This window comes from Dermacentor variabilis, chromosome 11 (genome assembly GCF_050947875.1).
Source record: "Dermacentor variabilis isolate Ectoservices chromosome 11, ASM5094787v1, whole genome shotgun sequence".
Lineage (NCBI taxonomy): Eukaryota > Metazoa > Arthropoda > Arachnida > Ixodida > Ixodidae > Dermacentor > Dermacentor variabilis.
In genome coordinates this window covers 109,092,388-109,107,525 of record NC_134578.1, presented here as the reverse complement: position 1 = coordinate 109,107,525, position 15,138 = coordinate 109,092,388, and the positions used below count along the sequence as shown (strand labels likewise).

Below are 15,138 nucleotides of genomic sequence, written 5' to 3'. Positions count from 1 at the left end.
GCGGCCCAAGTGGCCGCGCGCGCCCAGCCATGCAGCTGTACTTGAAAGCCATCTGCGACGGGTACAGAGTCCGCACTGCGGTGCGTTTTCGTGGCTTAGATCGCGTTGGGGGGTGCGGGAGTCAGCACGAAAATCAGTTGCTTGCTGCTGCTGTGGTGCTTCCTCACTACATCGTTTTCACAGCGAGTTACCACAGTCATCGAGTGAGATGTGGTCATGTTTGTATGTCAGCGCGTGATACCGTGCTTGTTAACTTATTAGTATGCGTATGTTTACATGTTTATATGGCCGATAAAACTACAGTTCTTACTGCGTATAGCTGTTCAGTAATTTGTTATCTCAATCGATGCGTCGCCTCTTAGGCGAAACAGCGACTTTTCTTTTTATTTCTTAGGTCATGATTGATGTATCGCCAACTTCATCGTCATCTTCATCGTGCCTTCATCGGCACTGCCATGGTCATCATTACACGTGAGCAGCGGAACACACGGACGCAGGCTGCAATAAAGCTGCGGTGCTTGCGGCGTTATGTCTGATTGATGTCAGTGTTTTTAAGCCTAGTGCGACATATCAGTGGCGACGAGGCCTAGCGTCCCTAGGTGAGAAGCCCCGCGTCAGTATGAGTGCTGGACGGCCACCGGAATTTGCCGATGCAGAAGGTACGTGGCCTACGTATCGCGTTCGCTTGGAGGCGTACTTTGAGGCTCATAGCATTGTGGACCCAACGAAGAAGCGAGCGCTGCTCATCGCTTCGCTCACGGACAGTGCAGTGCGTGTGGTGCAGGGCCGGTGTCAACCACTAAAGGTGAATGAACTGAGCTATGAGGAAGTCGTCGGGTATGTGGAAGATCACTATGCTCCGGAAGTCAACGAGATCGCTGCAAGTTATGCTTTCTTCATGCGTTCGCAACAAGACGGGGAAGCTGCTCAGGACTTCATTGCGGACATTCGACGCCTAGCTGAGAAGTGTAACTTCGGCACGTCATTGGAGCGCATGTTGAGGGATCGAATCGTTTGCGGAGTGCTGGATGAAGACGTTCGGCGCCATTTACTGACGCGACGGAAGCTCACCTTAGAAGAGGCTGAAGACTTTGCTGTCTCGGCACAGAGAGCTGTTGAAAATGCCAGGAGCATGAACTCGGCGCACTCAGAAGTACATTTTGCCCGACAAAAGCGCCATTCCTCGAAGCGACTTCCCAAGCCGGAACAACGCGACGTGTGTGGAAGGTGTGGAGAATCGCATGCTGAGGACGACTGCAAACACCTTCGCGCGGTGTGCCACCGGTGTGGAAAACGAGGACATCTACGTCGGATGTGCCTGTCTAGCACAAATAGTGACCGTCGGCAGGGATCTTATCCAGCAAGACAACGGCGCCAGGGTTCGTACGCCACGGCAGCTGGAGAGGACACAAGCTCGGACGACAACGACGCCTTGCACACGATTACAGCGGTTCTCCATCACGCAGCCAGTATCCGCAAGGTTAGGCCTATTTACAAGGACATCAGTTGGAATAACGTTCCGCTCACTATGTTGGTGGACACGGGGTCACCTGTAAGCGTCATTCCCGTAACGGTGTTCCGCAAGTACAAGCAGCTCTGGCCTCCGTTGGAGAGTTCACAGTTCAAGCTCTCTTGTCTCTTGGGAGAACTTCCAGTTGTCGGCCAGCTTAGCATGACCGCTACGTGCGACGGGAAAGATATTCCTGGTACTGTCATAGTGGTCGACAGCTCCGGACCATCTTTGTGCGGCAGAGACACCATCAAGGCATTTAATGAAGTTGGAGTGGCAATGTTGTCGAATGTGGTAGCGAACCTGCAACCGGCTGGAATACAGGCTGTCAGCACAGGTCTGCAACAGCTGCTTGACGAATATGCCGACGTGTTTGCTCCGGGACTCGGCCTGTGCAAAGGACCACCGGTCACATTTCAATTGAAAGAAAACGTGTGTCCACGCTTCTTTAAGGCCCGTACTGTACCCTACGCTCTCAGAGATAAGATGTCTGAATCGTTGGATCAGCTGGTCGCGGAAGGCGTTTTGACGCCGGTAAAAACCGCTGAATGGGCAACCCCTGTGGTAGCCGTTTTGAAGGGTGATGGGTGGACCCTCTGTGTCGAGAAAGCGTCTGAGACAGTTCGACGTCTCACCTGGTCCAAGTGTCGCCGCTGAATTCCTTTCCCGGAATCAACAGTGACCATTCTGGGCCCCAGTTGATCTCGCACTACTCCTGGTATCCACCTGCGACGACTTGTTCGGAAATCGCGCATCCAGACTGGGTCACCTGCCTGAACTGGAGACCCTCCAACTCGTGGTAGGAATTCTGGTGACCTTTCATCGGGAGCGATACAGTCCAGCTTTGTTCTTATTTGGTACCCCAATAAGAGTTCCGCCGGCGACTTTCCATCCTTGACGGGCGTTCGGCGATATCGACATAAAACCCGCGCTATGCGTATTTTGAGGTCCATTCCGGGGTTCTTCTTTAGTCCTTCCTTGAGCGTACGCACAGCTCATTCGGCTAACCCATTCGACTGTGGATGATAAGGGGCTGTTGTGAGTTGTTGCACATTGTTCCGTGCCAGAAACTCACGAAAAACTTTGCCCACAAATTGTGGTCCGTTATCAGAAACAAAGGTTTTTGGAAGGTCGAACCGTGCAAATATTGATCTTAGCGCGTTGGCAGTGGTTTGCGAAGTGGCAGTTTTCATTGAAATGGCTTCCGTCCATTTAGTTTCCGAGTCGACGACGACTAAGACCATTTGTCCGTCCAACGGGCCTGCGAAATCTGCGTGCAGCCGGCTCCACCTTTCCCCGGTGGCTGGCCAGGCCAAAGGTATCTGTGCTGGTGGCATCGCTGAAGGCTGCGCACATGTGGAACATGAGTTCACCAGTCGCTCTATGTCGGAATCCAGTCCCGGATACCAAAACAACGTTCTCGCTGTGGTTTTCATGGCTGTCATGCCGGGGTGTGTCTCGTGCAAAAGACGCAACACACGCCTTGCCGCCGCCAGGGGTAGAACAATGCGATGTACCCAGTACACCAAATTATGGCTGACTGTAAGCTCTGTCCTTCTGTTGAAGTACGGCCGGAGGTGCTCATGGCCCTGCGGAAGATATGACGGCCATCCCTGGGAAATCCATTTTTTAACCTGCCGAAGGCTGGTGTCTCGATTAGTCAGATGTTCAACCTCGCGGGCGCAAAGCGCTGTTTCCGCAAGAGAGTGGGCATACAAAACGTACTCGTCGGCAGCAAAGTCCCGCGGCTCCTCCATTACTGGCAAGGGCAACCGACTGAGGGCATCAGCTTTGGAATGGTCACTGCCCTTCCGGTACTGCAATGTGTAGTTGTAGTTGCCAAGAAACCAGGCCCAACGCTGTATTCTTGCGGCCGCCATCGGTGGTATGGCTTTACCTGGATTGAATAAACCAGTAAGAGGCTTGTGGTCTGTTACTAAGACGAACTGATGTCCGTACAGGTAGTCTTTAAACCGGGCGACGCCGAATACCAGTGCCAAAGCTTCTTTTTCTAACTGCGAGTAATTGCGCTCGCTCTTGGTAAGTGTCCTGGACCGGAATCCGATGTGGTAGTCAACACCATTCACGCGGTGCGACAAAACGGCCCCAATGCCTACTGATGATGCATCGCACTCCAGCCGCAGTGGCTTATCCGGGTCGAAGTGAGCCAGAAACTTGGAAGCCACAATTGCCTGCTTAACTTGCTGAAATGCTTTCTCCTGTTCCTGGCTCCATTGCCACTTGACTCATTTGCATAAGAGAGCATGTAGCGGAGCTAGCATGGGCACTGTTGATTCCGGGAAAGGAATTTAGCGGCGACACTTGGGCCAGGTGAGACGTCGAACTGTCTCAGACGCTTTCTCGACACAGAGGGTAGCCGTAAACCCTGCAGGTAGCACTCCAATCACGTCGCGACATAGTCCGGAAGTGGCCCAGACGGATAGCCCGCCACCGTTACGAAGATCGACCCGACAGCGACGGCCTCCTGAACGCTTGGACCTGTAAGAGGGGGAGAAGTGATGTATCGCCAACTTCATCGTCATCTTCATCGTGCCTTCATCGGCACTGCCATGGTCATCATGACACGTGAGCAGCGGAACACACGGACGCAGGCTGCAATAAAGCTGCGGTGCTTGCGGCGTTATGTCTGATTGATGTCAGTGTTTTTAAGCCTAGTGCGACATATCAATGATAGCACACACGCTTCTCGCGTTACTTCAAACACTCAGCGCGTGCTCGCCATGCCACCATGTCGTCTTCTTTTTCTGCGACAGCCCACGCTGTTGGCACGATCGCCGCGACCGGCGATCGCCCAGTAGTCTCCTCGTAGCAAGCTGCGCTACGTAGAAACTGAGCGACGTTGAACGGATTTCATGGTCGCCCACAAGTCGTAATATTTCTTCGTCGAAGTAAGATTGTCCATCGCCGTTTTAACACACACCACATGAAATAGTCATATGAAGCTACGGTTGTTACACGTAATCGGTGATGAGGTCACAATCCGTGCTTCTCGCTTATGCTCGTCCCCTAGCTGTATAGAACCACATAGTCGCCATGTCGTAGGCTCGTGTCGAACGGCCAGCGTAGAGGTCACGCCACTGCTGTTATAACATCGTGTACAACGTCGTCGTCGGGTTGTCAGACACACGTACACACGCGATTTACGCACTACTCGATTTGCAGAGACATGTTGGTCCACCTGGCATCGTCTGGTGGAACGCCGAACTATAGTCCGGTGCCTGCAAAATACTTCCTAGAGTAGATTCCCACAGTGCGTGGCAGCTGCAGAATTTTTCTCACTTATCATGCCCACTTATTCTCTCATCTTGTTTACTTCTCTGCAAGTTTCTTTATTACCATTTCATGTGATTCGCTGCACGTTTAACTTTGTAGAGAGAACGCTGCAGCCTGCCGAAAGTCAGCGCCACAATTTTAGCTCTCCTGAGAGCTTGCCAGCGGCAGGTTAACGGCGTATGATCAGGCGATCATTACGTGGGCAAGCATTTGCTAGCAAACTGGAACGCAGCTTTGAGGCTGTGTTACCTTAGTGCGAGAGCATCGAGAAATTCTTCATTAGGGCGACTCAATCAGCTTCCAGAATTTGGGCGGAAGTCTGCCTGAATCTAGAAACATGCCTCGTTATCGTAGTTCAAAGAAAACTGGCCACTGTTCCTTACCATTTGACACTACGTACTGGTAGGAATGTACACTAGGTGTTTCTTTAGCTGCACCAAATTTTAATAATCGCATGTCGCAGATAGCACAATTCGAAACCTTGAAACTCGACGACGTGGAAAAAAAACTACAATATTCCCAATCTGTAATAGGGTAATTAACAAAATTGAATAAGTGATTTCACGAATAAATAATTTACGCCACGTATTCCAATATATGAAGTGCAGCCGGCGAGTTCGCAAGGCGCAACCACTTTGAGCGAATTTTCAGGTTGACCCAAGTTTCAATACGTGAAACTTCATAGCGTCCGAAGAACTGAATTGGCGTTCCAGATAATTTCGTTTCAACGCATAAACCAGCGTTATCCTAATTATTTATATAGAACACTGCCATGACATAAGAGCGTAGAAAACATACACGACACACAAGAAACAAGCGCCTTGAACATAAAGAAACGAACAAACGCACATAGCTGAGCACGTGAATTTTTCTAATTGTGACGCATTGTTTTGAGGTACAAATATTATTGGGAAAAGCTGCAGTGAGTGAGCCCGCTTTTTAGAGGAAGGGCGTCACATAAAGAAGAGGGGGAGAGGAATGCGTTAGTTAGCCTTCTGTTTTTTTTTTGTACGTGAAATAATCAGGTATGTCGAGGCGTATATCAGATAGCCAAATTTTAATATTCTGGTTCAATATTACCCCATCTGCGCTTCCGCTTATTTTATATGTTTCAAGACGTTGTGTAATAACAAGTTGACAGTAGCCCTTGTTGCCTCCCAACCCTTACTTTGGTGCCGTGTCTTTTTTTAACTCCGAAGTCATGCCATAAATGCACCAGCTTTGCTCTTGTAGCACACTACTACGTGCCACAATGGACCGCTCACAAAGGACGACGAGTACACGCCGAGTACGCTTAGGGTGCGCGGCTACGCCTATCGATTACGCAGCGCTGTGCGTACTGGCGTTCCCCTTTAACAATGACGTTCTTCCCGACGTGTATGCGTCAACCCTGGCCTTGAGAACTGCACGCACGTCTTTGTGCCCCATGACGACGTGCGTCCTCCCCTTACTGTGCATGTGTGATGGTCCGTTCAAAGTACTCAGGCGTGCACCTAAACACTTGGTATTTCGCATCAACTGCCGAGAAAATACGGTCCCTGTCGACCGTCTGAAACCTGCCTTCTTGGATTCTGACGACTTAGCCACTTCTGCTGTCACGTTCCCTTCCGACCAGGCCAGTACTACTCCCTGCGTGCGTTTCGTACCACCGCCATCTGCGCCTCGGCATTCGTGCAGCTCACGGTTTCCTCTAGCCTGAAGCGTGGCCCCGTAGCGAATTACCACGTGCCTCAATAATCCGGTCACAAAAGACGACGCGAACACGCCCAGCACACTGACGGTGCGCGAGCAGTGCAATCGGCGGAATCAGGCTTCCGCCTGATTCCGGGAAGAACGCCATTGCGGCAGGGAACGACAGCACGAATAGAGCTGTGTAGACGGTAGGCGTATTCAGAAACGTCAGCACGCACGGTTGGCGAGTCGTTGAAGAATTCGCCAGAGACTCGTGGAATGCTGCCAAACATAAACTCGGTGGCGCTGGTGGAAGATTCACTGCGATGAGTGGTGCAGATTTCAAACATAACGAAAGGAAGGCACTCGATTCATGTAGGAAAAGTCAAAGCCATGAGTGAATCCTTCAGTTGGCGGTGAAAATGTTTGATGATCCAATCCGATATTGGGTGGCAAGAGGTAGTGCTGATAGGAATGACGCCGGCTAGCTGAAAAAGATTGGCGAAAAATGTTGAGTCAAATTGGCGACCTCGGGGAGTCGTAATGCTGAAGGGACACGGTAGCGGCTAATCCAGAGTGGGATAAGTGCTCGAGCTATCAAGTTCCTGATATGTGCAGGAGGGGCATCGCTTCAGGCCATTAGGTGAACTTGCCAGTGCAGGTAAACAGGTAGTGAAAATTCCGCCAGGGCAGAAGGGGGCCAAGAATATCGACGTGTAGATTGCTGCAGCGGGTGTCCGGGGACTGCACTTTAGACTGTTGGCAGATGATGCCCGTTTGTGACCAGCAACAAACGTGGACGTTGATACTGGACCACACATAACGGGGACCGAAGAGTCACTGTGTTGCGCGAATGCCAGAAAGTGCCAAAGAATGGAGGCAATCTAAGATGGCCTGGAAATGCGGGGGAGGTGCGTAAGGACAAGGACGTCCGGTCAATGTATCACAAACGAGGTTCGCATCGCAGTGTGGAAGCAAGATACCTTCAAACACCAGAGAGGTGCCACTCGTGCGAAACAGCTGGAGCTCGGAGTCGGCACTCTGGGCGGTACGCATGGCTGTGAAGTCGTTAGCCGGTCGTCCGTGGTCTGTTGCATGGATGTCGGCACGAGAAAGTGCGTACGCAACTGCGTTGGATTTTCCACTGACTTGACGAATCTCGCTGGTGTATTCAGAAATGTAGGCGAGCTGTCTGTGATTTAGCGGGGTGCGTAGGAGGTGCGGCTGAACGCTAGTGCGGAAGTCAGTGGTTTATGGTCGGCAACGACATGGAAGGAGCGCCCCTCGGGTATATGTTGAAAGTGCTTCACAGCCAGATAAATGGCGAGCAGCTCTTAGCCGAACGAGCTGTAGTGGCTCTCAAAGGGCGAAAGCTTCTTAGAAAAGGCGTTGGGCGGCCAAGCACCAGCAACGAAGTGCTGCAAGACTGTGCCGGCAGCGGTGTCCGATGCGTCAACCATGACATATCTTGGGGTACCGCAGTTGGGGTGGACGAAGCGCGTCGCGCTGGAAATGGCTTTGATGCCTCTAAACGCGCGGTCAGCGGTGTCGTTCGAGGCCACAGGAGTATTCGTTGTCTTGAGGCCCGAGAGAAGGTCGTGGAGAATCTATGCTATATTGGCGCAGCGAGGAAAGAAGCGGCGGTTATAGTTTTCGAGGCCAAGAAATTCGCGCAGTTGCGTGGTGAAACTCACTGGAAACTCACTGATAGCTATGACGCAGGTCGGGATTGGACGAATGCCGTGTTCGTTAACACGATGGCCGAGGAAATTTAGCTCTGTTACGCCGAACTCAGTTTTCGGACCGTTAACGACAAGACCAATCTTGCCGACTCTCGAGAGCACTTCACGTAAATGGGTCTTGTGAGCTTCAGGGGTTATGCTATAGACGAGGATGTTGTCAAGACAGGCGAAGCAGCACGTCAAGCCACGTAATACCTCGTATCCGCAATGCTGAAAGGTCTGAGCGGCATTACGAAAACCTAAAGGCATGCGCAGATATTTGAACCGACCGATAGGTGTTATAATGGCAGACTTCTGAATATCTGAGGGTTCCACAAGAATGTGATGGTTGGCTTTCAGCAAGTCGACCTTACTAAAAATGGTGCAGCCGTAGAGTGCCGACGTAAAATCCTGAACGAGAGCTAATGGGTACTGGTCAGGGACAGTGACCTTGTTGCGAGCATGGCAATCACCGCAGGGGCGCCAGTAGCCGGTCTTCTTGGGACACCATATGGAGTTGCGAGGCCCAAGAATTGGAAGAGGAACGAATGAAGCCCACGTCAAGCATGTGTTAAAACTCATTTTTGGCAACAGCTACACGATCCGGCACGAGGCAACGAGTGCGAGCAAACAGGGGAGGGAAAGTCGATTTGATATGATGTGTCAGGCTATGAACGACCGTACACTGAAAGGATGGGGTGTCGGAAGAAGGCCGGAAACTCCGCAAGGACGGTTGACCAAGTGTCGGGGACGGCCATGTGCGCCTGGAGAAGCGGAGCTGTGGAGTGCGGCAGGAAATGACTTGGACAGTTTCTCGTCTCGTAATCCAAGATGCGGCTGGGCTGCACGTCAACTAGTTTGTAGTGCCACAGAAAGTCGACTCCAATCATGGGCTGGCGCAGAGCCGCCATGGCAAAGATCTAGCGACAGGTACGGTCAGAGGCCCGTATTAAGAGTCACCGACTTTTGGCCGCAGGTCTGGATGGTGGATCCGTTGACCGCGGTGAAAGGGGGCGAGTCGCGAGGTTGGCAGCGCTCAGAAAACACAGGAGGAAGCACGAAAAAATATCGGCGCCAGTGTCGATGGCATAGCGAACTTTGATGACACGGTTTGTAACAGAGAAAAGGCGACTGGATCGGAGGCCTAGAAAAGCGGTTGCTGTCAGTGTTAGGCCCATCGATTTCCTGCGTAGGAGCAGGGCTGGAAGCACTGGTTTGGGCGAGAGCCATAGCGACGGTGCTAACAGCAAAGCAGAACGGGATGAGAAGAACGGCGTCCACAGTGACCGGCACTGTAGCGGCGAGGTGGTGACGAAGAACGCAGCCGGCATGTTCGGATAGAAGGAACCTCATCTGTCAGTCGCGCTACTTGCTGTGTAAGCTCCTCGTAAGCTTTGACGAGACGCGCATAGCTTTCGCCAGCGGCTCCGCCGTAGGACAGAAGGTAACGAGGACAATGAACTGTGGCCACGGAGGGAAAACCGACATCCATAATCTTAGAGGGCTACTGAGCCAGAGATTCCAGAGTCGAGGATGAAGACACGGTCAGGATCATGCGCACGTGCGGTGGAAGGCGATGCAGGAAAAGTTTCCGGAAAAATGCGCTGTCGGTTCAAGGAGAAAGGTAGCTTGAATACGACTTGATTAGTCGCTAGGTAAGCGGTTGTCGAGCTCCTCCACAATAAGAAGTTCCTCTAATCGATGCCGCTTCGTTTCAATGGCGCGCTGGATGAGCATGGCCTTAATGTGCTCTACAGGCGGTCGACGGACTGGGAGTGTAGGACATCATCAACAATGACAGCAGTAGTACGAGGAAGTACTCCAACGACGTGGTCGAACATGGTCAACTGCGAACTGAAAATGAAACCAAATGAACTGCGAATGGAACCAAAGTTACAAGTCCGACGACCAGAACTCCGCGGGCTTGACAGCGGCGACCTTAAGATCGCGAGGTGGTGGCGCTGACCTTAGTACTTCATTGGGCGAATCGCAGGCCATGGCTGACTTGATAGAAGGCGGACTGCGAAGACAGCGGCGCGACAGGTTCTTGCGCCCGTAGGCCCAGCGGAAGCCGCTGAAGCACGCTGAGCTGAGAGCCATGATGCGAAGTCCGGGATCACCAACTTGTGGGTCAATAAAAGTCAGACGGACGCTGGTGGCTGGTGTCCACAAATTATATTTTCAACCAAGCCCGCTCAATAAGGCGGAAGTTTGATTCCGCCGATTCAGCACACGCAGCGTCACCGTGCTGGGAGTGTCCTCGTCATTTTTTGTGAGCGGACCATTGTGGCACGTAGTAGTGAGCTACACCCTGTGAAAGTCCGTTTAAACACAGTGGATATGTAACAGAACTTTGGCAGCTAACATCTAAAAACCGGTGCCATCCACAGGATCCGTTCTACGTCTATATGCTTTAACAATTAAATTAAATAATCATGTTTTGCGTGCCAAAACATCTTTCTGATTATGAGGCATGCCGTAGTGGGGGACTCCGGAAATTTCGACCACCGGGGGTTCTTTAACGTGCACCTAAATCTAAGAACACCGGTGTTTTCGCATTTCGCCCCCATCGAAATGCGGCCGCCATGGCCGGGATTCAATCCCGCGACCTCGTGCTTAGCAGCCCAACACCATAGCCACTAAGCAACCACGGCGGGTTCTATGTGCTTTGCAAATTCACTGGCTAGAATTCACCATTTGCAACATGTGTTGTAAAGGAACTAGTGAGAAACGTAATAAGTAAAACAATGACCATATAAAATCAATGATCAAATGAATGATCAGTCAAATACGCATCTGTTCGCTCATAGATGTAATGGCCGCGACATCGAGTAATTTTTTATTCACGACGCGCGGAGAAAATCTGCTCGAAGACAGGACGAATACGCAGCCGACGTAAGCATGGTATGGCGGGAAAGATCAGCCTGTGGTTATCAATGTTCTCTCTTGAAAACTGTTTAATGACATCAAAGGAAAATGGCTCGCCAACAGTTACACTATGTTGCATCTGGTCAAAAGCGCACCCGAATATCATATATCCGGTCCATACGTGATGCTCTAAGCCGTGTTCTACGTTCTTAAAAGGTTCAAGTGGCACACGTTCCTGGCCAGAAACTTGGACAATCTCACGGTAATGTGAAGGACAGATTACCAAAAGAGAAATTCCCAGGTGTTGTGTGCGCTGTCCCTAGCGCTGATTGTGACTACGTGTATATTGGCGAAATTGGTGACTTTGGAAGGCGTCTTAAACAGCGCAACTATAACATAACAAAATGCGAAAACTAGGGCATTGGATGAGCGTGCCGCCTCAGGGGGCCACGCAATCGAATGGGGGACGGCACGTATCCGTGCCAGGGAAAATGGGCTATCGCGAAATCTTTATCTTGAGTCGCTCTTGATTCAGACTACGCCGCACACTCAGCAGATGGTTAGCTCAGATGGCAGAGCAGCTGCCCCGGAAAGGCGGTGGTTCGAGTCCCGGACCAGGATGAATTTTTCTTCAACTATGAGGCCTTTCTTTCGAGGAACCCGTATGGTTGTCCTTTGTAGCAATCGCTGCGAACGGGTGGATGTCTGATTTTCCCTTTATTCATTTCTTCTGTCCACCTTGCGGGTTTCCGCAGAACTACTACTTCAAACACTCAGACCAGGAGCGATGGCAATCTGCCGTGACTGTAAGCGCGCTGCCTGCGTCACTAGTTTAGGCCTATTTAGACGAACTGCTCGAATATTTGTTTCTTTTACCTGTGAAGAAGGCTGGTGAAACATACTTTCTTTAAAATTAACCTTGATCGGCGTAGTGCTCCGGGTTCTGTCTACCTTTTGAGGATGTTCCATCCCGACCAGGCAGGCTTCCGCCAAACGCTCAACTCAGTTCAAAGGTTAGAATTGTGTTACCAACCACAGGTAATTTTTAAATTTTCTTGCAGCTAGAAAATGGCACTATATTTTGAAGATGACTACCGCTTGTGTGTGCGCAGTGAATGGGAAAAGAAATCAACGTTAACTTAAGGAAAAGAAGTATGTGCGATACAAAATGGGTTAACATTCATGGAGCGATTCATCAGGAGTGCAAGCTTTCTGTTTCAGCAATGAACCCGTCGTCTCTGACGTTCGGACAGTTTTACTTATGTATGAATAAATATTAATTCAAAAGTAGCAGTATCGCCCGGAAGGCGAAACATCGACTGCGATGTAAAATTAGTAGACAGCTTCACTAAGGAAGGATAGTAGCTTTATCGGCGGTATAAACTTGGAAACGTTCCCTTACCATACAAAATTTGTTGCTGGGCTAGTTGCTTCATGCTTAATACTGGTAAGCGCAATTTCAAGACGGGAAAGAAGACCCACATAGAAGCAGAAGACAAGGGCTAATATTACTCTGAAGACTTACCCTTACCAACTGCATTAAAAAGCACGCTGTAAGCACACACATGTAAACACGGATACGTAACTCTCGATAAGCGCGGATGCTCGGTGTGAAAACGCTGGTGTGAGCGAGCCCGGCAGCAGCTTCGAGCGAAGCCACGTTCGTGCGGTCTATCGCTTCAACGCAAACTGAGCGACACACGACATACGACACACGATTCGACAAGATACGACACGCGCGACTGCACGCGTCCTTTCGAGTTACCGACTTGGCGGAATCGAAGCACCCCCCCCCCCCTCCATCCCGCGCTGCCTCCCCGCTTTCCGCCATAGGTGGCATGCAAGATCTAGCCGCGATCGCTAGTTTCCCTTGTGCGCCATCGCGAAACGCGCAGTTGCCGCCGCAGCGCTGTGTATGCCCTCCGCCCCCTCCCTCCCGTACCCTCACGGCCTTTCGTGCGCGCAAGACTGAGCCGCGATCGCCAGCCTCCCTCATGTGCTTTCACTCGCACATACAGCATACAACTCACGGCGGCGGTGTTATCGCCCTTTACACGGAACATGACGGCGACGGCAAATATGCAGCTCGAGTGTCCATATAATTGCAATCGCAAGAAAACCACGAAGAAATATATTACAACTGTTCCCGACTGCGAGCCACCTACATTGAAATTGTTCTGAAGGGAACGTTACACAACTGAAAGGCAATTTCATAAACTCGCCCTCGAGCAATGTCCTGCACACACATACACATTGAAACATGACTGAAGAAAGTTCTCGACGAAACTTTATTTTGCTTTCAACGAAGGCATCTGGAAGAGCAAAGTTTGTTTTCAGGAAATAATACGGCATATCTACTTTAAGAAATAGGTAAAATTCCTTCATTTATCTTGCTACGTCCTAGGCAAGAAGCTCCCACACCATGTGAAGCTTGTCCTCCGAGACGTACCCTTCACGTTCAAGGTCATCTATGCGAAATGAAACCGTGTCGCAGTAACAGCCGACGTTGCTTGTTTCTTGGGGTCTTCCATACAACTTAAGTACACCGCTATTTTTCCACACTTTCTGGCACTGTTTGCTTTGGGTTGGATGTATGACGGTCACCTGAATGTTCTGACTGAAAGGCCACTGAAGACATTCGTCGATCACACCCTTGTGCAGCTGAATACGAGGATGCAGTAAGAGGTAATCTCCCTGTTTAACCAGGTACACTCCTGGCGACACGTGATAGCCACAGATGTAGCTCTTTTCACTCGAGTAAGAATGAAAGCCTTTCGAATAGGCGTCGTCTTTCATTGCTTTGTATCCCTTAACAGAAAACTCATATCGCATAACGTTGATTGTGCTTAGGGCGAGTTCTTTTTCTTTATCCATTGCGCTCGGCCCTCCTTGTTTCTCAGTGTCCTTCACTTCACCATTGCCCGCAACACTTCCGGCGCACTTTCTGCTGAATGTCCTTGCCGCGTCGTTCAACACTTTGCCAAAGGCTTCCCTCAGAACATTAACACCGTCGCAAATTTCCTTGAGCATTTCCAGCTTGTGGACAGTTCGCGTCGTGGCTTCTAAGCATTCCTGGAGCTCTTTTATTGAATAGGTTATTGCTGCTGAAACCATGCGCGCCTCCCCCCTGTGGTCAATCCATGTTTCCTCGACTGCTCTAACTGACGATAACGTAACTGTAGATTGGGAAGCAAGTTGATCCAAAGTACTACTTCCGATTGACCTTTGTAGCAGTGTTTCTTTGACCAAGTTGATGGAACGTGAAAGGTTATTTAGGTGATAATTTTGGGCAGTGTGATCACTAATAACTTCGTCTAGCCTCTCTTTCATTTCAACCATTCGCAAGTCAAAGTTTGCATTTAGAGCCACCATCATTATTTTCCGGTCACTGTCTGCCTTTTCTAGAGCCCAGGACCTCACAGCTATCACATAGTCTTGGCATTGGCTTTGTAAATGCGCGGCCACATTGCTACGGAGCACGACCTCTGAACAATTAGGGCATGACGTAGAGTGGTGGTCACAGTCATTGCAAAAATGCTTGTTCAGCTCTGACGCAGCCAAAACCATGTTGCAGCCCCGTTCTTCATTCCAGCATTTTACCTGAAAGAGAAAAGAAGGTTCTGAGCAAGTCTCCATATTAGCTTCTTCATATTACCTTTGATATTAGTGTCTCTCGTGTTATTCCGTGCCTTCGAACCTCGAATACTTCAAGGATCGTCTACTGTGACATTGCGTGATGAGGCATCAAGATATGCCTCATCGCTATATGGCTATGAAGGAAAGCGAATGAATTTGTCGCGAGGGGAGGCTTTCACACCGGCGTGAATAATGTTCTTTTAGCATATTCACCACAATACAAACAGAAACTGGTAGGAACAAAGAAGGAATAAATCTAGCAGCCACGACCCCAGTAGAAGACAACGTTACGAGAAGCATTGCTATTTGGCTTTTGTACATGCTGTGCGCACACAGATGTACCATATGTGTGAAATGGTGGTATGTGCATTGGGATTGAGAGCGGCTGTCGAAGGTGAAATCCCTTACTACAATTAAGCAACTTCGTTTGCTCCGTTT

General features: G+C 50.3%; 2 protein-coding genes across 3 annotated transcripts in view; one reads left to right on the top strand and one right to left on the bottom strand.

Moving 5' to 3' along the window:
- The first annotated feature begins 619 nt into the window (after positions 1 to 619).
- Positions 620 to 2,167, top strand: LOC142563423 (uncharacterized). Its single transcript, XM_075673977.1, has one exon. It carries the CDS (start codon positions 620 to 622, stop codon positions 2,165 to 2,167), a length of 1,548 nt encoding a protein of 515 aa, XP_075530092.1.
- Positions 2,168 to 13,347: 11,180 nt separating this feature from the next.
- LOC142564011 (uncharacterized) overlaps positions 13,348 to 15,138 on the bottom strand; it is a 57,817-nt gene continuing 56,026 nt past the window's right edge. Inside the window, exon 2 of one of the 2 annotated variants that reach the window (XM_075674815.1) lies at positions 13,348 to 14,664. In XM_075674815.1, the coding sequence (XP_075530930.1) occupies positions 13,465 to 14,664 (1,200 nt within the window). In that variant the 3' untranslated portion in view covers positions 13,348 to 13,464. The remainder of the gene's footprint in view (positions 14,665 to 15,138) is intronic. The other variant, XM_075674817.1, reaches the window with a different exon arrangement.